The sequence below is a fragment of the Dermacentor silvarum genome, chromosome 7 (genome assembly GCF_013339745.2).
Source record: "Dermacentor silvarum isolate Dsil-2018 chromosome 7, BIME_Dsil_1.4, whole genome shotgun sequence".
Lineage (NCBI taxonomy): Eukaryota > Metazoa > Arthropoda > Arachnida > Ixodida > Ixodidae > Dermacentor > Dermacentor silvarum.
This window is the reverse complement of record NC_051160.1, coordinates 155171518-155196224: the sequence shown is the minus strand read 5'-3', so window position 1 is coordinate 155196224 and position 24707 is coordinate 155171518. Positions and strand designations below refer to the sequence as shown.

General features: G+C 45.1%; 1 protein-coding gene across 1 annotated transcript in view; it reads left to right on the top strand.

The window, feature by feature from the left end:
- The window catches only part of LOC119459285 (uncharacterized), a 30801-nt gene extending 6905 nt beyond the window's left edge, over positions 1 to 23896 (top strand). The window contains exons 2-5 of the mRNA XM_049670075.1: positions 5865 to 6021; positions 8794 to 8939; positions 12053 to 12185; positions 23398 to 23896. Of these exons, the coding sequence (XP_049526032.1) occupies positions 5865 to 6021; positions 8794 to 8939; positions 12053 to 12185; positions 23398 to 23641 (680 nt within the window). The 3' untranslated portion in view covers positions 23642 to 23896. The remainder of the gene's footprint in view (positions 1 to 5864; positions 6022 to 8793; positions 8940 to 12052; positions 12186 to 23397) is intronic.
- Positions 23897 to 24707: the final 811 nt, after the last annotated feature.

Sequence of the window (24707 nt, the reverse complement as noted above, 5' to 3'; positions counted from 1 at the left end):
AAAGCAAGCGAGAAATGTCGGTCATACCTCAATAAAAAACTCTGCCTAATAAGTGTAACAGACATGTAAAAAAGGCACAAGCCTGCGCGGCACACGCAGCACAGTCACAGCGTAAGCTGGTGGAGCGGCTCAAGAGTAGCTCCAATTTGGGCACCACGCACAACAGGGTCTTCGCGGCAGTCTGTTCGCCTCGTTTTGACGAGAACGATCTGAACTGTCCGCCCGGCGTCGACGGCGAGCTGCGGCTTGTAATGCTCTCTGCACAGCAATCTGCTGAGCCCGATGAAGCCTTCCAACTGCAACTTACATGTCGGGCACGCTGCATTTGCACGCACCTTAACTAGATTGCCCCCCCCCCCCCATACTAGCGGAGGCTCGGGCAGCTCGGGATCGCGTTGATAGCGCGCCTCGTCTGAATCGCATCTCGCCGTCTGCGCCTGCGCGCGCTGCGTTTGCAGGCGCTTTACCTAGATAGCGCCAACATACTGGCGGAGGCTCGGGTCGTCTGCGCCTGCGCGCCTGGCTAGGGAGCGTTGATAGGGCATTTTTCCGCTGTCCGATAGCAAGCGCTTGCGTGGCTTAATGTAGAGTATCTGGCTCCCAGGCAGTGGGCGCGGGTTGGATCCCTGCGGGAACCGAGTACTTCTTTCGCATTTCCGGCGATAGCGGTTACGGCAGCGGACACCATCGGCGGCGGACATCATCGTGAACCAAAACAGCTATTGTAATGAGCCCATAACAGCTTACGCTGTAAAACTTCAAAGGGGACATCGGACCGCCGTTTCTCAGGAGTAAATAAAGTTGTTATCACGGTCACATTGGACATACTTTTAACCACAGACGAAATGTTATGTCTCTCCGCTACAGAATACGTTGGCTCTTTATTGTGATAACCGCAATGCATGTGCGTCTAAATTAAGAATTTTCTTTGTGTAGCAAGTTTCCTATCGTGACAGTCCTTGTCATTGATCATTGCTTGTAAAGAAGTGTTTAGTTCATCACATTATTTTGTCGTGACTGAATGTATGTTTTTCGGTGAATTATGGGTATATTGCAAGAATAATACGCCGTAAAAAGTCTTTGTAATGAACGGTTCACTGCTCTCAACGCTGTTTCGAAGCTACCGCCTTACAGGGAGTCATGCGAAGTAGAACCTAACTGACGTGTCCCCATCTGCTACAAGCGCACCTTACGGCAAACGTACGAACTAGAGACGTGGATATCACTTATACGATGCGATGTACTCTAGTAAAAGCTGCTTTTTATCCCCTGCCATTTTCTCATAGCAGAAACACATGATGTTCATCTAGCTGATGCTTCCTTTAGGACATAATGCATGCACTATGGGACAACACTACAAAAACATTAAAAAACATGGCATAGACGTTTTTCCATACCAATATTCCAAACACAACTCTAGCCATGCCTTGCTACAGTTATATGTTCATTGTTGCTTGAGACCACACTTTTTCAATTTTTTTGTTTGACACCATACATCACGAATTCCATCGTCGTAAACTTACGTAAACGTTTCAAGAAGGCCTGCTCTCTTCTACGAACACACATTATGATGTCGAATTAGTAGCGTGAAAACAATCGATGCACAAAACCGTAAGACATTCTACGTTCGAGCGTGTTCGATGACGGCGTATGTTCAGGCTACCGCTGTCAAGGTAACTACATTACCGATTTGGCTGTATTCTTCATAAATATAAGGGATCTAATTTCAGCAGGTACTAACGGTAAATATCACTAGACCATTGTAATAAAAGTCATGAATTACCCAAGCATGCAACTCGGCCAAGCGATGAGCCACCACTTGGTCAAAATGCCGTCGACCAGGCTGCGCACAGCTTAGCGTTGCGATGAACTTGTTGGGCGCGTTGGTGCATATTAGCAACCATTTTTTTCACTGCACGAACAAACGACCACACATATAGCATGAAACAAAGGAAGGGCATCACAAAGGCAAACAAAACAATAAGTACAAAATGTGACCCCAGGTCTCACGAGACTCAGCATGACCTTGACTTGGTGCAACACGCAAGGCAGCCGCAGCTTGCATACCGACTTCCGACGTACCTTTTGTCCATCCCGGTTTTGCAATTTGCCGTTATGATAGCAGCGTCTGCCGATACAAAATGTGCAATTTGATTTTTCCACAGCAGTCCATGGTGAGAAGGTTGTTGAGTAGCACTGACAATTGGGCGAGTTGGTACGGATGCATGGCTTCAGAACAGCGCAACAAGTAAGACGAAAAGACGAAAGAACACACGAACACAAGCGCCGACTCGCAACAAGAGAAGCGACAACAAGAGACGCTTGTTCTTACTTTCTTTCGTTTCATTATTCTGATATAAAAAGAACAGCGCTTGGTTTATTCTCATGAACGCGAAGGATATTCGGCGTACTATACCCAACAACCTGATTATGGCCATCTGGACTCGAAGGTCTACGAGGTGGCACCCCAAAACAGTGGAATACATTCAATTAGTTTATCGTAATCTAATTGATTTGGCTCTCTCTATAGGGCTGGTGTAAGTGGACACTTCGCAAGTCAGTAGCCAAACCGACGCCACCGTAACAAGCCATACGGCTTTGGGATTACGGTTGTCCCAACTTAGGCACGCTACTCATGCCAATCATTGGGTCTGTTCATACAGGAGAGCGAATCTTCCTAAAATATTTATTCCTGTATAGCAGTTGCCATGCTTCATGCGACGTTTAAGAAGAGAGCACTCATCCCTACGCGAGCATGTGAGAGATTACGATGGCTCCGACAGTAAAAATGAAAGGCAAAGAACATGCGCATTTCGGCCTACCTTTGAGCATGTGTAGCAACAGTATTGTAGAAAAGATTCTACATATATCAAGGGAAGTCGTTGCTACATAATTGCGGAGAATTCGGCTGGTGTCAGCTGGACTTGTTGTTAGTGGATGTTGATTGTCGACTTGGGCACGACACGATTTGCCAGGAAGTCTGTTCCCCACTGCTCACAGAGAACAAAATATACGTAACAAGGACCCCTTGCCTAATACTTTAGCCAGAATTTGAGAAATCATAACGAAAGTGACGTAAACATTCTTCCGAAGATAATCATGGGTGACGAAAGCTGTTGCTGTAATTATGACCATGAAACAAAAAAGTGGTCGCAGTTTCACCTGAAAGGCGAAGCATCAATTGCGATAGCAAACTTGTAGAGAGCTATACGGAGTAATGATATTAGCTTTATCAGCTGTATAAACTTGGACATGCAGCAGCATCGGCAACACGCTGAACTGTTGTCGACGCCATCGGCGTTTTGCCCGCGTTCGCTCAAAATGCGTGCGGCGTTGGTGACTGTTGCCGGAGCCTGTGATATAAATAGGCACTTGGTGCCGCAGCTAAACGTCGCCTCCCTTCCCTCCCCCTCCCCCACGGCTTCTCGCGCGTCGGAAGAAGGTGCGTTTGCTCTACATATATGGTGATTGTAAAGGAGAAAAGAGACGCCTACTTCTGCAGCCCTTAAGCGAGCACGGCGCGGAACGCGCGTTTGTTCTCCGCCGTGCGTTCACTCCCCGTGAAAGACGCGCCCCTCGCGCCCTTTCACTCGCACATACAGCGTTCGGCCATAGCCTCCTTTTGGCGCTGAGCCGTGCTCCCTCAAGGGCTGCAGAAGATAGCGCCAACCTTTCCCTTTCCCTCAAGAACCACTTATCATCATCCTCATTTGGCGCTGAGCCGTGCTCCCTCAAGGGCTGCAGAAGATAGCGCCAACCTTTCCCTTTCCCTCAAGAACCACTTATCATCATAGCCTCCTCTATACTTTTCAAAGTTATAGAGGAGGCTATGGTTCGGCGCGCGGCGACGATTTCTTCTCCAAATGACGTCATACTGAACCTCACGGCGACGGCGACGGCGACGGCTACGGCAGAAATCTGCTTTTGAGTGTCCATATAATTGCTATCGCAATAAAAAGGTTTTGAGGCTACTGAAAGCGCCGTCTTGACTAAGACAGAAAAAAAAAGCGGCAAGTGGGCCCGCCTCTCTCCTTTTCTGGGTTTGTATATCCGTGCAGGGGAATTCATCTTATCTGGACAAACGATCAATCAACAATTCCACATGGTGGTATTGATGCCATTCAGAGAGAATGTGCACAGACAAGGCACAGAATTTCAGAGGGCGGTGATTCATTTTTACACACCTACAGCGTCCCAGCACACACTGCTTTTTCTGTGACCTCGTGCTTAGCGTCATACGAATGGGCCGACGTTCGCCTTCCACTCCAGCTATCTGACAAAGCTTCATGTGACTTTTCTCTTTATATCTAAAATAGAAATGTACTAAAGGAATTACATTTGTCACTGTGCACGAAGGGAAGACAGGTTCGCAGGGGCCAATCAACAGCATTATGAATGAGGAGTTTCAGAGTTGCTAATGACATATTGAGGACGACAGAAATTATTTTGAAGCGAATTAGATGTTTTTGTATGCATGAAAATACAATATACTTTTGTAGACAGTCGTTTTTTCTTTTCTTTGGGGGAGGGGGGGGGAGCAGGTCTACTCGCGTATTTGTGTAGCCTAGCAATGACCCATTTGTCAAATAATTTACCTATTCGCACCAAAGTTTCATTTACGTCTGAGTTTTTTGTTTATTGATCAGTAGAGAAAAATTCATTGGAAATATAACATAAATGCGATATCAATGGTGATAGCGCGCCCTTGCGCATACCCTAGCTACTATATGCACAGAGCCTATGACGATGTGAATGCCCTTTTGCTCGAATGACACATGTGGTTCTACAGGCTAAAATACCAAAAAGAGAATCGAAACATGGTTGGACCCAGTAATTTCCAAGCATTCTTGACGAGTTCAACCCAGTATCTCGTAACGAGTATCTGACCCCTTTCGCGAAGCACGAATACGCCCGATACATGCGGCTGACGTCAACTTGCCTGATATTTACGCGCTGACGTTTTAATATTGAATAGCCGACCCGTACGAACAAATCGCTTCTGTCAGTCGGCTGAAATAAGAACACATTTTTAAGCGAAAATAGTGATTGATTTACGTTTAGTGAAATAGCTAAACTTGCAATAGTGCGAAGGTCCACTCGAGGCTGACACCGCTCAGCTCTGGTTGGTCTCAAAACGCTCTAGAGACGCACATTGCGCTTGGTCCCCCCTACGCTCCTGCACATTTCTAGAGACGCGCAACATCCTGTGCCACTGGGTGTCTGCGCTTGAATAAATACACATTTATATAGATACATACAGTAAGGCCCATAGGATAGGTCGCAAAAGCCTTACTAGTGCGCTGCAAAACACTTATATGCTATATAACAACCATTCTCTGCATGCCTGTTTTTGCTTCTCATTATGCAGATGTCAGCTGCAAGTCTGCCTTATTTAATTTTTGTCAGTGAACGACCTAAATTTTACCACCAACACAAACACACCACTGTGTTCGCAGGAAAATGTTTGCAGTGTTTCTTGTTAAATAAGTGCCGCTACATTTTCGTGCCCCGATGTTTTTCGTGCACTTGCCCATACATCTCGTTTGACCTACGCGTGATGGCGGCCGTCCCCCTAGAAGTGTAAATAAAGCAGGTTTGATCGAACCTGTGCCGTTAGCCTAGGCATCATCTCCTGCTTACTACATCGTAGCTATTTTCAAGCCCACCCTCGGCTTAATAGTGCCTTGAGGGGGAAGTCGGCCATCTTGTGTAAGTCCTTGTCTAATAGTGTGAAAAGCTCACTTCCAATATTTGACATATCAATAACGCCTGCGGTGCGTTGACATAATCGATAACGATCGCCTGTGCACACATCTGTCGCACGCCGAACTGAGACACTTAACTCTAACGCGCTCTTCAAACAGGTCTGCTGGCCTGCATCCTGCTGCCTTCGGTATTGTGCCGTGCTGCCAAGTTGGGCTGCGACCGAGAGACTCTGGAAAAGTGCAGTGCGAGCCTCTTTTTCTTCGCCAGCGGACCTCACATACCCGTCGCCGCAGAGGACCTCGCAGAGACCTGCAAGTGGGTCTCACAAAATTGTGTTTATTTTTCACTTTTTTAGATTAGAAATATTTTCACTGCAAATGTGAAGTCCAATTACCCTTTTTCTGCGCAAGCTGACCTAATCTTCAACCTGAAAAATTTCCTAACTCCATCACAGCATCTAATTCTCTGCCGTCCTTGACTGCGTTTCACTCTAGGTACCAACCCTGAAATTCTAACGGAACATCGGTTACCTATCTTGCGCATTACATGTCCTCCTCATCTCACTTTCTTCCTCTTAATCTCAAATATTTAACTATGTGGAACACTTACCACAGCAATGTACGCAACACTGTACTTAATAAAAAATGTAACAAAATGCACTTATCCGATTACATTGGTATATACCGTACTTCTCATCATCTCACGTGCTGTTCTTAATTCGTGATCCCTCAGTAGTCACTGAATAGGGTGTTTGCTGTGTGCCAGTCTTACAAAAACATCTAAGCTCTCTGCTGTAACTTGTCTTCAATTCCCCAATTATTTCCCTTGCTATTTATTTATGTATTCTTTGAAATGCAAAAAACACTTGTTCTCCGCAATGCTCTCTCTGGCTTTATTGCCTACCTTCTTCGCGTGATTGTAACTACCTGAAAAATTGAACTAACTCAAGTATTTATTTGTCTTGCAGAGCTTATGCTTCCATGTGTAGAGTTCCATGTGTACAAAACTTGTAACATTGTCTATCAAAATTAATCAATTGAATGTAGTACTATGTGCTTCTTGTGCCCCCTTTATTTATTGAACGCTAACGCTGATGCAAGTGCACCGTGAATTAACAACTAGCCCGAGTTACCACTCTGACTGTAGCGTATGTGAGACAAGGAGCTTGCATTATACACGTGGCTAAAACGGCATTGTAGACGCGGTCACGCTTAAACAGATAATAGCTTGGGTTTCACAGAAAAGGCGGAACCAGTATGCTCTAGCCTCTTTTATCCACACGCATGCCTGCATATAAAGATTCTTCTCTAATTGTGTCCTTCCTACTTCTTGGAAGATTTGGCAGCCGCCCCCTTGATCCGTTGCCTCACTAGCACAGCTAAACGCCCCCCCCCCCCCCCCTTCTTCAGCGTTTCGAATTTCCATCACCCTACTCTACTCTCTGAACCCATTTACGGTACATTCGGTTTTTTCCAACACGCCAAAGCGCTCTGGTGGCACGCGTTACGCTCGGCTGGTCGAAATTGGCCACTAGGAAAACATTCGCCTAGTTTTTTACCGCACCGTTGTCCTTCTCAGAGCGATCGGAGGACTTCTCGTAATTGACATGGAAGCGCCACTGATATATGGCAGTCTGGTCACGCGGCTGCTGCAGCTTCTGTTGTTAGTGTGGTGTCTGCCGTGGTGGTAAATCCTTGGTCTAAGACCTTTGGCGGCAGTAGCATGAGGTGCGTCGGCACAAAATTGCCTTTTTATTGCGATAGCAAACATATGGACACTACAAGCACATTTCTGCCGTCGCCGTGAGGTTCTATATCAAGTCCAAGGGCGATAAAATCGCCGTCGCGCGCCGTATGCTTTATGTGCACGTGAAAGCGTGCGAGGGCGAGCCGGCTATCACGGCTGAATCTCGCGCACGCAAGTAGGGAAGCGGGGAGGAAGCGTGCCGTGTTGCATTCGCCTGAAACGCTCCAGAGGGAGGGTTGAGAGGAGGGGAGGGGGGGAGTTTACGCCCCGCGCGCCTGCCCGGGCGCACGTGCCCCTGTATCTTCACAAGCCATCTGCGGCGGGGACAGAGTCCGCCCTGCGCTGTGCTCTCGCCGCTCAGTTCACATTTATGTGAGAGGCAGCACGAACGTCAATTCACTTGCTGCTGCTGAGGCGTTTACTCATTTGAGCGTTTTTACTGCGAATTTCCACGGTCATCGAGTCAGATGCTTTCACGTTTGCTTGTGCTCGCGTGACACCATGCTTGTTAATTTAGTTAGTATGGCTATGTTTATAAGTTTGTACGGCCGATAAAACTACTATGCTTGCTTACTATAGCTGTCCACTAATTTCATGTCGCAAGCTATGCTTCGCCTATCGGGCGAAACTGCAACTTTTTTTTCTTTACAAAAAAAGTGCTGTGTTTCCTTGCCCGTCCTGCGATTGCTCTGACGAGCGGCTGAACGTCCGGCTGTGGCAGGCTTTCCCTGATAGTGATCAAAGTGCCGCAGATCGCTGTCACGTCCGCTGCAGGAAATCGCTGCATAGTGATGACGCCCTCGGTGCTCACTAACAAGCTATCTCGGGAGCGTTCCAGAATCCCTTCAAGTTCTAACGCGACAATGACGCAACTTCCGGAACTAGTAAATCAATTTGAATTGAATTGTGGAGTTTTACGTGCCAAAACCACGATTTGATTATGCGACACGCAATGTTGAGGGAGTCCGAATGAATTTTGACCCCCAGGGGACCTTTAAAGCGCCCCCAATTAACGGGACACGGGCGTTATTGCATTTCGCCCCCATCGAAATGTGACCGCCGCCGTCGGGATTTGATTCCGCGACAATGATCGTGCTTAGTAGCGCCACACCATTACTGCTAAGCCACCGCGGAGGGTCTTATATAAATGATGACTAGTATTAAGGTGAGCACTCCACTTGGAGCATAATGTAAACATATCTATTTAGCAGCGCAAGTAAGATCTTTGCTGCGCGAAAGTGACAAAAAACAGCACCCTACACGGACTCATGGCTGTCACAGCGGCCCTGTATGTTATTTGTGATATACGTGGGGTCTTAACTGCTATCCAAACTGTTGCAGGTCCGATGAGAACGACATCAAGTGCCTACAGGATTACATCAAGAACTGCCTGAACGGCGTCTCCAAGGGAATGGTTCAGCTCATGTTCGACGGCATCACTGCGGTCACTCAGGAGAAGTGCACCGTCGGGCATCCCCAGCACTCGAGTGAGTGTAAACGCCTTTCCATGATTGGCGCCTCATGGACGTGGTGTCCACGAGGCGCCAATCTTTTCTGATACCAGATTCTCGAAATTACTACTCAGTAGAATAATTTTTACAGCGTATTTCATTCTGTGCCTTTCTTACGTCTTGTGTTGATGCGCTAGTTAACAAACGACACATTAGGGAGGAAATTCTACATGATGAGATGTAAGTACACTCTTCATTGAAAGGTATATAGGTTGTTTATATTCAAATTAGGCAATATACTATGTGTGGCTTGTAAGACATGCAATGCGCGCTTGAAATACTTATTAATGATGACACTTTAATTAGGCAAGCGGTTGTTATAGCAAAAGTAACGGTTCACTACAGAAGTTAGAGGTTAGTGAGTGAAATAACTTTATTTAGGTCTAGAGAAGACGCACGAGAGACCCCGTGTCACCCGGCTAGTCCCACGTAGGGACCGCCAAGCCGAGCTTTACGGCCCGATCGCGGGCACTCTGGACGGCCAGGGTAGGCTCGTTGAGTTCGGGGCTGCCCAAAAGCGCAGTCCATCTATCCTCGCTGAAGGCGGTGCCGATGGCTTCACACTCCCACAACACATGGTTGAATTTTGCCGTTAGTCCACAAGCAGGGCAGTCCGCACAGGCATATCTTTCAGGGTATAAAGCGTGAAGAACCGCAAGGTTAGGATACGCACGAGCTTATAAAAGTCGAAGGGTCACCGCCCGTGCCCTGCATAAGGCAGGGTGCGGGAGGGGGAATATCCGTCTTGACAGATAGTAATGCTTGGTGATCTCATTATACGTGAGCAATTATTCCCCGCGGGGTAGGGGGACTGCGGAGGCGGCGCGGTCAGTGAGTCCTCGCGCGGCCTCGTGCGCGCTCTCGATAGGGTTAGAGGGGGAGCCCTTAGTCAACCCCAAGTGAGCGGGAAACCAAATGAGAGAATTAGAGGTGTCATTGGAACATAGTAAAGTATCGCATTAGCTACGATAAACAATCGTTGAATCTCTATTACTGACAAGGGTAGTGATGGGGGCTTGTGGGTGATTCATGAGGAACACTTTTGATGCAGTGCGGAAGCTTAACAGGACACAAGAAGACACAAGTAAAAAGACAACACACAGTGCTACTAGCAATAACAATGTTTATTCTCAAAACCAGACCGCTTAAATACCAGATGCGCCATAGCAGACATACATCACGCCGAAGCACTGAGAAACATAAGCGAATTAATTCACGCTATTCAACGATATTTAATGACCCGCGACAATCTGCCATAACAACCTGTCAACGCTTACGCAGGAAATCTAAGTCCTTAGGAGACAGCGCTATCGAAGGTTTGCTAATGCACAATTCACCAAGTGCGTCGATAAGCTCTGCCTCAACAATTAGCCGGGTTATTTCTTCTTTATATCGACCAACAATAATGGTCGTGTCGAATAAAACACGGCAATCATGTGACTGGGTTTAACAATCAGCAGGGTCACATGATTGCCGTGCTTTATAATTGTTGAGGCAGAGCTTATCGACGCACGTGGTGAATGAATCCCGAGGGTTCATTAAAGTATTTCTCAATTATGAGGTCACACACACATTCAGCTGCGGCGGAGAGAAGGATTTCACTGACGGAATGCCGGCAGCCTGCCGTTGTCGCTTGCGTTTGATGTCTCGAGTTTGCTCGGAGGCGTGTTCAGCAGCATTCACCCGCCTTTGGCGCTTGTGATTCTTCAAAATTGAATGGCTTCAAAATTAAATCTGTCCGTTACATAAGACAATGAATGGCTCATAACCGCGTAAACGCGACCTCCCCATTACGACGACAGACGACTACTACAAACGCGGGAGCAGTGGCACGAGCGCATGCCGAACACGAGCGCAACCCGAGGGGCGCCAACAAGCCAGCTGCGGAAGAGGACGACGACGCTCGAGCCAATGCTGATGATGATAGTATTCTGTACACAGGCGATTTCGCCTAGCCATAAACGATTTCGCCTACACACACTGTAAACAAATATATCGTGAATTGGGAGTAAACCGCTCGTCCCGTATCGCATTCCCGTTTCTGGGTTTTTTATACTACGTACCAGTCGGGCTAAAAATTTACTCCCATGCTGACCGTGTTTTTGCATGTAAAAATGGGAGCATTTGTTTTTTCTTTCATCCATGTGATGGTTATTGGGGAGTATAGTCGAACTATTTTATTACTCCCTTCACGATGTTCTTGCGGCTATTCTTGAGAGTTATTCTTGAGAGCTCACCGGTAATGGCGCCAAATGTAGTGTTTTCAGGAATATATCGCCTTACCTTGAATCGGCGGACCCATATTTCTTCGTAGCATAGGAAACAAAGACGACAAAACGTTGCGATGTCTGGCTTGCTGCGGAAGCTGGAGCTACGGCGGACGTGAAACGGGCGTACTGCTTGCATGCAAGCATAAACAAACAAATACAGCCATGCTCCGTATACAGAGTTTTCACTACTCAGCCAACTGACAATTACAAATTGTTCAGTTGTGCGCCCAAGCAAGCACTTACGGTATCCGCGCTGGCGTACGTACTTCTCTTCGACACCCGATTAAGTCGACACAGCAATATTTTGGCCGATGCGCGACCACGGCATGTTATCCGATAGCGCGGCCGAGCCTGTCGCCGAGTGTAGGCTTAACTGGGACGGAGCTTGTTAGTGCTTGCGGATTATGATGCTAGTATTTATTGAAGTGATCTTGAGCAAGGTTCTAGATCACGTGGTATTAAACTCCCCATAGATGGTTTCTAATCACGCGATGTAAAACTCCGTCCGTTGTAGAGTCGGGTAATGACATCCTTTTACTACGTTTGTTAGAGGTGGTAGTGAAACGTTGTAATGTAGTGCATTTTACTCCAGCATGCCGGGGTAATTTTTTAGTACAAGAGTTTTCAAAGCGCATAAGCGGCGGAAACCCCAATCTCGGCTAACTTTTGCTAACAGTGCATACAAAGCTTCGCTTTAAAAGCTTCTTCGATGCTGCTGTACAATCAAGCAAACTGAAAGAAGTGATACATAGAATCTCAGTAATAACTTACTGTATCACTTTTTCTGTAACCTGGATTGTCATTTTTGTATTGTCGCAGACTACCTAAAATACGTGGTATGCATGAACACCATCGGACCGAAGATCCACCTGTGCAACAGAAACATCACCGCCGTCCTAGAGACGAGCTCCGAGGTCGCCGAGCAAAAGCATAAGATTGGCTACGCCTGCTGGTGAGTAATTCACAAAAGAAAGTATGCATATTTATGCATTTAGTCATTTATCTTTATTGCGATAGAAATTTTATGCACACTTGAAGGAACGTTTTGCCGTCGGCTTCGGCCCCATCGTGAGGCTCCGCAGTATAATTTAGGTATACGTATGCTATACGATTATCTATGCCGCATGTGCAGGTTATATTGTTATTCCGTTCAATAAATAAAGTTGCCAATGGTAAGTCTTTTGTTCGTGACTAAATTATTTCTCAGAAATTTCATAATGGCAGCCTCTAAGCGAATTTTACGAAACGTAACACTCACACTTTATTCCTTTCAAGTCTTTCATACAATTATTGAACGTGCAACACATTACAAGTGCTCAAACCTGAAACTGATGCAAATATAATGGCCCGGCTATTTACGGGCAAGTGTAGTGGTACCCGTACGATGTCTTTGCAAGCCTTACACGGCATGTTAAAGTTTTTAGGCGCGCATAAAATTTTGGCGCACCCACGCGTGTCACGTGCGCGTTAGTCGGACCCGCGTATAGGTAGAGCACCGTCCGAGAAGTTCCAGCGCTACGCTAGATGTTGTTATCGCAGTCAGTGCTTCGCATTTTGGTCACAAATGCTAATTTTCATCTATCTATCTATCTATCTATCTATCTATCTATCTATCTATCTATCTAAACTCCTTAGAGGGTCCTGCTCATTTCGAGGATTGCGTAATGGAGAAATATTTAGTTATTTGAGTGACAACATCAAAAAATGCAAGTACGGGTAAGTAAAAAGAATAAACGTTTATGTACGCCAAAAGCCAGGCGCAGCAGGCATGACTGTACACTAGAAAATCCATAAACGTAACAGGGGCCGTAGACATACCGTCCGTCAAAAAGGAGTTTCGCTTACTCAGACAGCTGAGCAGAGGCGCAGAGCTGTATGGCATACAAGTCCCTCTTAACACTGTTGCACATGTGCAGAGTAAAAAAATGACTGCAGCAGCTAGTTTGCCTCGTGTTCGTGCGTTGTATAGGCGACGTCTGGATTTATTAGGCTTCGGTAGGTTTTAGTGTAAGGAAGCAGCGACAACGTATCAAAGCAAAAACATTGCTTTTGGTGCTCGATTCGGTGGCTCAATTAACACGTGGTCATGCTGGTGCAGTTTAAATTATAGAACGGCGCAGTGTAATGCGTCAGAAATGCGCCTGAAATTTCAGTCCTCCTTCTACCCGCCGCGGTGGCTCAGTGGCTAAGGCGTTGCGTTGCAAAAATTATTGCTACGACATTTCACTGAAGGGAGTGGTATGAGACACGGCCACGATATCATCGGGAGGACCCTTGCATAAGGGAATGACCCGAGACAACGCAGATCAACCTATAAGAGGCGGCACGTCCGTATAAGCACTTCAAACTTAAGTGATTAAGCCTCTATGGCGCTATATCTTAAGAACCAATTGAAAAAATCATTTCTGGCGCATTGTGCTTACTAAACCAGCTGTGTACCATTGTACAAGAATGACTTCATTTACATCAGAAATAAACGATAAATTGGTACGTTACCTTTTCGTAACGTCGCATCATAGTGCATTGCAAATTTATGCTCATCACTGTCACTAGGTATGCGCTGACCGCGCCCCGATGGCAGTCTGTAGCAAACGCTGGAATTCAACTAGAAATATTTATCAACAGCCAATTCTGGTTGCAATCTAAGAATGCGTTGAGCATGCTTATTTGTGCTGCTATGTTGCAATATGTGCTATCGGTCATGTTATGGGTGTTATAGGTGGAGTATGATCGGTGGATTATCTATTAATTTAGTGTGCAGACGCTTCACGGGATTAAAAATACGCCCGCGAGGAAATGGTGCTCTAAGTACAGCCATTTATTTCCGGAATACGGATCTGGTTAGACTCTTTGTTATACTGCGCTACCAGGCGCGTAGCCAGGGGGGGGGGGGGGGGCTGATGGGGCTACAGCCCCCCCCCCCCCCCCCGAAATTTTTTTGTGCTGTCATGCACGCCGACCAAAACAACCACCGGCGCCGGGAATCATCCTGGATTTTGTCTACAATGTCTTTGTGACGCTCGAAAAGACATTTCTGCGCGAAAATTGCGAACTCGGGATGGATTTCGTGGCAACGCCCATGCACCTCGAGTCACATAACGTAAGGAGCCCCAGCCGAGCACAAAGTTTCAAGGGCTTTTCGATAGCGAGTGGGCGCGTAGAGGCATCTCGCAGCGGCACCCGAATCTACGGAGCGCATGGATTTCAATTCCGAAACTTGATGGGTATAAAGTTCTCATACACTTTTGACGCGAAAAGTGCACTGACATTTCCAAAGGCGTGCTTCTGATTTTTAATTCTGGAACTTTCTGGGTTTAATGTTTTTATAAACTTGGGCCAACATGCACGCACTCGAACGCGCGTGTCCAAGCCGTTCCAGAAATGGAAGCACGCGCTCGCAATCTTCCACACACGCGGAAATATTAAATATCACCGTGACTGTCAGCTGGCATCTGATAATTTTCTCCAAAGATTTTAAGGAAGCGCGCCCAATGTGATCAATAAGCTGGACCAGGGCAGGCAAAGTAAAATAAGAGAAAACAGAAGAAAGTCAACGGCCTATTTTATTTGAGACAGTTCTTTTTTGCGGGCGGCAAGGTCTGCCTCTCCGTGGCGATAGGGACACTGGTCCTATGGATTTAAGCAAAGCCCCCGCTGAAAATACTGGTATTTCCAGAGCGCTTCTTCGCATGCGAGTTGATTGTGGAGATACATATCTGAAGAACCATTTGGAAAGTTGCCCCAGTAATGCCTCGTATTTAAACCAGACGTACAAAACCAAATTATAGAAATTTGTGGTGAAATTTTTAAAGAAAGCATAGATGCAAAAGTGAACGCTGCAGGCTGCTTCTCCGTACTTGCTGACGAAACGACGGATATTGCTGGAATCGAACAGCTTACTGTTTGTGCAAGGTGCGTAAACAAGGATGTCAACGATATCGAAGGAAGGAAGGAAGGAAAATAAGAGGTGAAAGGCAGAGTCTCAGCTGCCTCAGCGTCAGCCTGCCGGACACTTGACCTGGTTAACCAGGTCAAGTGTCCGGATGGCTACTCTGCACAGGGGGATGGGGTAAGGGCAGAAAAGATTAGAAAACAAGAGAAGATTAAAAAGAAAAAAAGAAACGTATCAGTCCGCACATTCTATAGTTTTTCACTAAGTCATGTTTCTTTTAAAAAGCGTACTAGCGCTTTTAAAGCAGTTCGTTCCGACCTCGGCTGGGACCAGGGACCAAGAATTGTGGCTTCCGTAAGAGGACGGCTGTCTACCTTGTCGAGCGTGGTGCTGAGGAAAGAAGTGTTTTTAGGTTTTAGCACAGGAATAGATGCCCTCGCTCATGGAGACTGCAGGTTATATGTACATGTGTACAAACTGCTGCAGATTCTAGTCGCCCTTCCAGTGCCACTGCCAGGACAGAGAGATTTTCAAACATGAGATTACTAAAAAAAACCACTTGCGCTTTACAATGTCTGAGGAACGCATGGTTATGCTGGCGCTTCTTTACACCCACAGAGACGTCACCATCAATGTGTCCGAAGTTATTGAACGCTTCGCTAAACCTCCCCGATGAGTGAAGTTTATCGTTTAGATAGCGAAGCTGCACAAATCAATGCCTTTAAAAATATCTGTTCCTTCACGTTCCTATATAAGCTCGTAATTATGAAAACGTATGACCGTTCATTAGGATTTAAAACCACAGAAGTTTTCACCGTTTATTGTAACAGTTAGCATGATGATCAAAATGATCCTGGGAATACAAAAATTACGGGGACATCGATAACCAATTTTGATAAACCTTGCTCATTGAAAGCCCGGCAGACGCGGCGTTTCCCAAAAACCACTCGAATGTTGGGTAAATCAACTTGCCGCATCATCTGTGGCTTTCGTTTGTCCTTTTCTTTCCTTTTTAGCTACATGTTCTTACTTCTTTTTTCGAAACGAAGCTATACCCTTCTTTAATTTGGGGTGCAGAATAATTGTTGCCGCTGTGCAGGCAGTAAAAATACACATTTTCGTATTGATTTCTGCATTCTTTTTCTATTATTTTAGCCACATGGTGCTGTCGCGATCGCAGCATGGCCCAAATGCATATCACCGATTTCTGAGATCATAGTTTTGTTGCCTGGATCGTCTGTCTTTATACTCGTATGCGTGAAGTTTACTATCTGTGACTGCGCAACATGTTTATTTGTCTTGTTTGACGCATCATATACAGTGACGTTTTCTTAGATACGTAGATTTATTGCAGACTTATACGCATATTTAAATATCTTGTTGCGACGTTTTGTGTACACAAGCAGTGAACTTGGTTTCACGCGACACTTTCTTGCCGTTTATCTTAGCATTTGCATATTCCATTCTACCTTCGCATTTCTAATGTATATTTTGCGGAACTTCTGCTTTTTATATAAACTCACTGTTGCGACTATAATTTCGGTGCAATTACAATATACGACCGGTAACATCTGCTCCTGCGCCGTCAATTGCAACGTAGGACAGCGTCATTGAGGTTTTTCCCTGGTCGTTGCATATGTACAAAGATGTAAACAAGGTTGTTGAATGACAAAGATTTATCAAAATATTTGTCCTCAACTTGTTCATTTTATGGCCTTTACGTTTTTCATATCAGCTGCATACACTGCTTTGCTGGTTTCGAACTGATATAGTTCTAAAGTTCGCGTGATATTTTCTTTATTTATTGATAGACCAAAAAAAACGCGGAAGCATCGATATCAGCTATTTCTGCCACAATTTTTGGGACATACGAAGGTATTCTTTTATAAAACAAACACATAATTTACTTGTCTTGACAGTGCGTAGCGCTAAATAACTCGTTTTCAGCATCTAATATACAATGGCATTGGCTATGGCAATGCAGTTATTATGCATGTATTTGATGCCTCGACAACTTTTACAAGGAGGAAGCCGCGTTGCAACTTGAGCCCCCCCCCCCTCCCCCCGAACAAAATTTCTGGCTATGCCACTGTGCGCTACCTTAGGGTTCGGCCCACGAAAACGGTTAGACAATCACGCAAAATCGGGGTAAGCTCCCAGAGAATGCTAAACGCATGAAATAAACCCGGGCTGCATTTATTCGAGAAATACTGAGCCAAATTGCAACATTTCGGAAAAGTCCGACCGTTAGTACCACTTACGCACTATGTTACAAAGCGGTCGCAAACATAAATATGAGGGCCTAGTTTTTCTTTGAGAAGCTACACTCTGAAAATAGTTCTTGCTTGTATTTCTGATTGTGGCCATCTCGTACAACTTTACAGAATGCCTGTAGCTAAGTGACAGCCAGAAATTCCAAAAAAGTGGGAAGCTTACGACGTCTGAGAAAAAAAGGTCGAATGTTACGCACTATCGCGTCATGTTACCATACGGGCACGAACACCAATTGAAATTATTCACGCTTATAAGGAATGCGAAGGCATTCAAATTATGGTCATGTGTTTGTTGATATTTCTTCTTTTGTGCGTAAATTTAGTGTTCAGGCAGGTAGGATAAGCATAAAAATAGTCACCAAAAGAAAAATTGAGAAGAATACGACGAGCGCGAGTGCTACCGTCTTGATGGAAAATTCGCAGGCACTGCTCCCTGGAGGATAAAGCCTGAACCAGCAACATTGAAAAATGACTAGGTTACCAACAGGCTGCTCGGCACGTTAGTAAAGAGATGTCAGTATGCGGGTCTCGGAGGCTGCGTGGAACTCGGTATGCAGCCAGATGCCCATAGAGGTTGTTGTAATTGTCTCCTATAACGACCCTCAAGGGAGGGCTACAGTATTCCTAAATAAACCAAAATAAATAGAAAACCGAATTTGCCGCATGGCAAGTTTTTTAGTGTTAGTCTAAATGAGGGAACTGAATTTCCTGCTTTGCGCTTGAAATTCGCACCCCGAACTTTCGCTAAGAGAGCTCAAATGGAAGACGAAACAGAAACAAGGCGTACGACTGAGTGTGCCAATTTCAAGCTCAAATGGAAACCAACTTCATTAGTTTTCCCACATTGAAAGTGCAACTAGCGATTGATACACAGTAAAAAAACCACGAAACAAACATTCCAGAAAGAGGAACGCAAGTGTGAACATTTCAATAAAAAAAATACTGCACAACTAACTCGTCTCACGATGACTGTCGATGGTGATGCGAATAGCAATTGAGCAATGTAGTGACATACCACATTCCAGAATTCAAGTTTGTTGAACAAGTGTAGCGGTAATTCCGAAACTTTCGTTGTTCTGATATCGCTCCATTTTGCTATGGCATTCGCTTGCCAGTGCCGCCCATGAGCAGAGAGGCATGGCTACGACTGAAGTCACAGCGACGCAGGGACCATGGAATGATGAAGAAGGAACGGTGTCGGTGGAACGACAAAGCCTTATAACAAACACAGCATGACAATAATGAGACGTCGACTCCTAAATTATGACGATGGTAAAAGGACGGCGTGAGGAGAATGAGACGGCGATGACTCTATGAAGATTTGTTGCGCTGACGACGACGGTATGACGACAACTGGATAAAGATATGATGCGGGAATCAAGACAATGGCACGACAACGGCAACATAATCACGATCGAATCACTACAGCACGATTAGGATAGAATGACGAATAAGGAATGACGTCGATCGATCATCGAAGGTGGTAGGTAGGATGACGGCATAGCGATAAGGGGATGACAGTAATACAGTGACGACGATGGCGTGACGAGGCGACAACGGTATGACGACCATGGGATAACGAGAGTGGGATGTCGTAATTACAATGATGACAGTGGAACGACCGCTGACGACATCCCAGCGACGCAATGACAACCACTGAATGACGAAGACGATATGAAGACGACGGCGTGTCGACGACTGCAAGACGAGAGTCGGATGACAGAGCTGAAATGACCGTGATGGTTCGAACACAACGGCATTGGCAAGATGGTCTGACAATCGAAGCACGATGGCGACTGTCTTACGATGACAGCATGACAAGGGCGACATAATCACGATGTAATAATGCCAGTATGATAACAATACAATGTCGAAGAAAGATTGATATCGATGAAACGACGCATCATGATTCCTAACATAACACACGCCTAGTGGCCCAAGCTATCGATAATTTGTACCACTAGATCAGAGTGGAAGGCGCGACGACAACAGCATGTCAAGAGTCTGATCACGAAGCAGAAATGGCAACGACTAAACGCCCATGGGCGGCTTCATAACGGTAGTATGACAGCGAATACATGACGACTCTATGACAACTATGGCGTGCAGACGACAGCATGACGAGAATCAAATGATGAAGCTGGGCTGGCGACAATGGAAAGACCACGACGACATCATATCCACGACCTTGTGTTTCCAGCTATTCGACAACTTTGCCCACTAGAGTGGAGGGGAGGGGTAGAAGGAGTGTCGACGACGGCATGACGAGGCACGGTCATGAAGATGGGATGACGACGATGGAACGGACACTGTTGCATCGCGATCAGGAGCGCATACCTAGTGGTCCTGCAAGTAGACGTAAGAGGATAGATCGGATAGGTAGACGTAATAGGATGTTGGCGCAAGAGGATAGATAGATAGATATATTGATTGATTGATAGTTGGATAGATAGATAGATAGATATTTTCAAAATGGCTGAAGTATAAAAGACGCTATAAGACTACGTGTTGATGGTTTATTACACAACATTTTATATCCCACAATCAACATGCGTAAAACCTAGGATATTGGGAACGACATACGAGTGTGCCCGACCTTTCAAATTACAGCGTTGTATTTTCAATTTGAATATAATTATTAGCAAACAAGTTCATCCATACCTGATTTAATGCAATGAGCACATTCATACCCTAAACTAAGTAAAAGCGAAGACACAAAGGCAAACTGGCGTAATCCTCCGAGCAAGCAACCGAAGTCAGGAAATACGTTCAGTTGTTCTTTCACGTTATGCGCGAACACGTTTCGCATATGCTTGGCCGCTTTGAAATCAAATGCATGCGCATGGGTCTTAAGGTCTCTTTACAATCATATTTCTTCGCATTTGCAGGTATTTTCTCATTGACCGACATTGTCCGCTGGCACTAAGGGTACCCATTTATGTCCCTTACACTAGTGCCATTGCATACACGTGCACTTGCGTCAATTCACAATTAGCTTAAAATACGTCATTGACTTCCTAACAAACTGATTGCATGCTGAAAAGGCCTCCGGTCACCACAAATTTGGGCGCGTGCGCTAGCATCTTTGCAGAGACGTTTGCAAACAATACATCAGTATGTCGTCTCACTCGTTCTTAGCAATTATTTACCTAAGAATTTGCCATCTTGCTTTGATTAATTAAAGCATGCATTGAAGTAAACAGTCATGACCGCATACAATCACACTCTTTGGAACTAAATCATGTCCGCTTACACGTACCAAAACCTATTGCACACTCAACAGCACTTCCCAGCCTTGATAAATGAGCATAAATGAGTGAGAGGCCTTTAGAATGTGTGTCTACCTGTGTGATACTGCAGCTCGTGTTAGCTACTTCGTCATTCTCATGCGAGCAATGTTGAAAACATTTGTCGCTTGGTGAGCGCAACCTGTCTTATATACCGACACAATGTCAGCTTTTTCTTCCTGTGTTTCATCATAAGCGTATGACCTTTGCGACTCCAATAGAACGCCATTCTTCTTATTTACATATCATGTTGCAACCTGCCTTTGATTTATTGAAGCACATTTGAAACAACAGTCATGGCCACATACAATCACGTGCTTGAAAAGAAAGATGTTTGTTTCGCGCTGTAAAGTCCCTGTTGTGGTAATATTGCTATATTTCATTACTTCCTTCGTTTAATAAATATCGTGTTTGTTCCGACCATTTTTCATGCACAACACAAAAGCGCCATAACAGTGCGACAAAACGAAGGCCAGCTGAACAAGCGGATGTAAGAGAGGAAGAGCACGAGTTTGCTATAAGGCTGCAAAAGCACTGAATGAGCTAGCGCTTAACAAGACCTTACATCTGTGAGCAGAAACACAGTGCTGTAGAAGACCACAAGCTGAAAGAAAAGCAAAAAAAATTATTCCGTACGAAAAACTCAGGAAACGCGAAATTTCAAATTCTACGGCGAATAAAATTTAGAAACAGGAAGCGTTCAGCCAAGCACAGCGGAGTGTGGCGATGGTGTGTCATTAAATTAGAGGCATGTGTGCACACTTCTGGCGTATTCTCTACTCGTAAACGCGACCTCTACGTTTCCGTGTGTTTTTTCCTGCCCTTCAAAGTGATCTGAATCCCAGTCTATTCTTAGCGAGGCAAAATGACATCCACGTGGAACGTATATCAGCCGTAGGTACAGCGCGTGCGTCGTGCGCTCTAAAATCGCAGCAGTGACGTCATGCCCGAAATGCGTACCGTCCTTTGAGCAGTGTCAAAGATAACACACAAATTGCGTTCGACAGGCTGTATGTCTAACAGCCCCCATGAAATCTTTCCATAAGGCTAAATGTTCGAAGGAAAATCAGTACTTGTTACATATTGAGATGTCGCGTTGACGTCCACACATTAGGTCTGCCGGGCGCCTAAAACATTCAGCGTTCGCTGTTATTCTCGCGACTGCGCCTCGTAAATAGGTGCCATGAACAAAGCTCTTCAATTGTATCACTTACGAAACTGCCCAGATACACTAATTGACGAACACCATCACATCTATTATCGCCAACTAAATAAGAAAATAGACGCAAAACACCAGTTCGCTTAGAAGAACAAAATATCTCTGGCGCAAAACTTGACTGAACCCCAAAAAAAATCAGTATTTACGATGAACACCCGTATTTCCAACTTCGTTAGCTATTTTAGCAGGCAACAGCGGACGACGCCGTTCACTTTATCACTCAATCCTGTCGCATCTACATACTTACTCGCACTCGAAGAAAGGTACCCAGGCCTTGCTAGGAACATGAAGCGGTGTTCTGCAATACGGCATGATTGTAGAACTCATTCCTATTGAGCCACTGCTTTTTGACGAGATGCAATTTTGAAATCAGTGCTCATGTCGCGCGACTGATTTCAAGTGGTTGGACTCACCGTAAATAAAAGCACATAGAGGTGGATTTGGCAGAAACAAGATACATTTTCAAAAAGGAAATTCATTCATAAAATTGAGCACTTCATTTATTAAAAGTGTAACGCTATCATACCAATTAATATATCTTTATCAAGCTACAAGGAAAAATTTGTTTATAAGGATTTAAAAATATGCAGAAGAAACGAATGACAATCGTAAGCGGAGATGAAACTAAACAAGCCTAAATGCAGTTAACTGGATGTATTCGTGAAACTCAGTCCTGCTGCTGGCCCGGACGATTACGCTATAGTGTTACTCACTAAATAATTTAAGTGACGTGTTTGGGTCAAGTGCCCAGTGTTACGGGGGTCTTATAGTCGAATGGTGCAGTTATCATAATCACAATGCAGAAAAAATTTTCAACTCCCAAATAAATCCCAAATTAAGTTTTCTTGATCTATATGCACTGCACTTAATACTTCTAATTGAGGTATTCACTGTGCGTGCAATGGCAGTACCGTTTTTTTCCTCAATAATTTAGCAGGGCGCCGCATAAAGCGAGTGCACTTTTTTGTACGACTAATTCGAATCTTTGTATGCATGGTCACATACTGGAGCACTGAAAACGGGTGCAGCGGTCGCTAGAACTGCAAAATATGTTTCACGTTTACTTCACAACTAACTGAAACGTCCGGAAATCTAAAATTATGAGGCTGTTCGCAAGCTCTACATGGGGTCGGTCCCATACAGAGCTTCAACATCACGTTCATTACGCATCACATTTGTTTCTTTTACATACGATATGAGCAGTGGTCCTTGAATTTTTTTATATCAAACGCCAAATTGAGACGTCTGCTTCGTATTGCTAAATAATTCCTACAAGAACCTGCCCCACTAGCTGAATACAAATGCCGTATTATGTTCTTCGTACAAACGTTTTCCAAAACAAGATTTCGTTAGGTGGTACTCATTCGGCACGGGATTGGCGATGTTGTGTTAAAATTATTTTGCTAACAAATCAACGAAAATGCTGTAATACTCAAGCGCTTCCGTGTGCAGGGCAAGGTGTAATGTGTTTGTATCTCGGCATTTCATTTCAGCACATTCGGGACGTACCAGCAGTGTGTCAAGGACTCTATTCGAGGAAGTTGCTCGGACGAGCACATTGAATACGCCGAAGGCATCGTGAACCAGTACGCTGGCGATATCCTGGATGCCGTGTGCTCAAAGTACCGACCGGGTGGAGAGGGTTGCAAGTCGCTGCCGGTCATTGACCCTGTCCAGAAACCAAAGACAAAGTCTCTGCTGCCGCCGCTCAGCGATATCTTCAAGACATTTGGCTAAATAGCGAAACATATCTCGCAGCCAATGACAAGCTATGCGGTTGTAGTAATGCTGCAACTCTTATCATGCCTTATACTGCTGCATGTTCTCCATAATTCGGTTCCTTTCCACTGCTATAAGCTGTCGAACAAAGGAGCGCCGGAATGAAGATGTGCATGTGATGATGCCTGCCTTCCATGAGTGTCGTTTGGGTGTTGATAAAAATGCTGTGATACAGTTGACAATACAGTTGATACAGATGGGAAAGCCAACTGCCTTCTTCTGCAAAAGAAGACAGGGATAATACCGTAAACATTGTTAGTTTTGCTGTCGGAGAGGGCTATCTGTGCTTTTATTTTTAGGATAAGCTAGTCGATTTATGTCTGTGTTGTTGCTTTGAATGTATGTAATCATAAATTTCCTCCGTTGAAGAATGCCTGGCCACTATAACAGTATCATTGCTTTAATTGACACTGCAGCTTTCCTATCATCCACCGTTCAGGACCAGCCGATTCTGCCGATAAACCATTGTCAAAGCGCGAAGCGGAGTTACATTTAGGTAGAATAATTAGAATAGAATAGAATAGAATACAATCCACTTTATTTCCAACACACAAGTTGGGGGCCCCCCAGGCAAAAAGCTGTCTCAGACAGCTTGACGGGACCTGGGGGCCTACAGAGAGCAACAGGCAGTGGATTTCACTAATTTGAACAATAATACAGTACACAGTACATACATACACGTTACGTTATTGCCGAGAGGTCCTGTCTAAAACGTGAAATGAAGCCATGAAATATTTGTTGGTTTCCTTTTAGTGCCAATTTCGGTAACGTTCTTTAGCGTTAATATTGTTCAAGCTACTCCCGTACATTGGACAAGGCGCCCGCAAGGAGGAAAAACGATTATCGGAGAAGCGCTCGTGTGGTTTTTGCTCTGCCATCTCGGCTTATCTATGTATATATTACGTAAATACATGTTCCCTTTTGTTTTGTATAATCTTATCCACGTCACATTTTTGATGGAGCTGTGGGGTACCAACTTGACACAACGGAGCTCCGCCGCGGCTGACACCTGGCTCTTTCCACG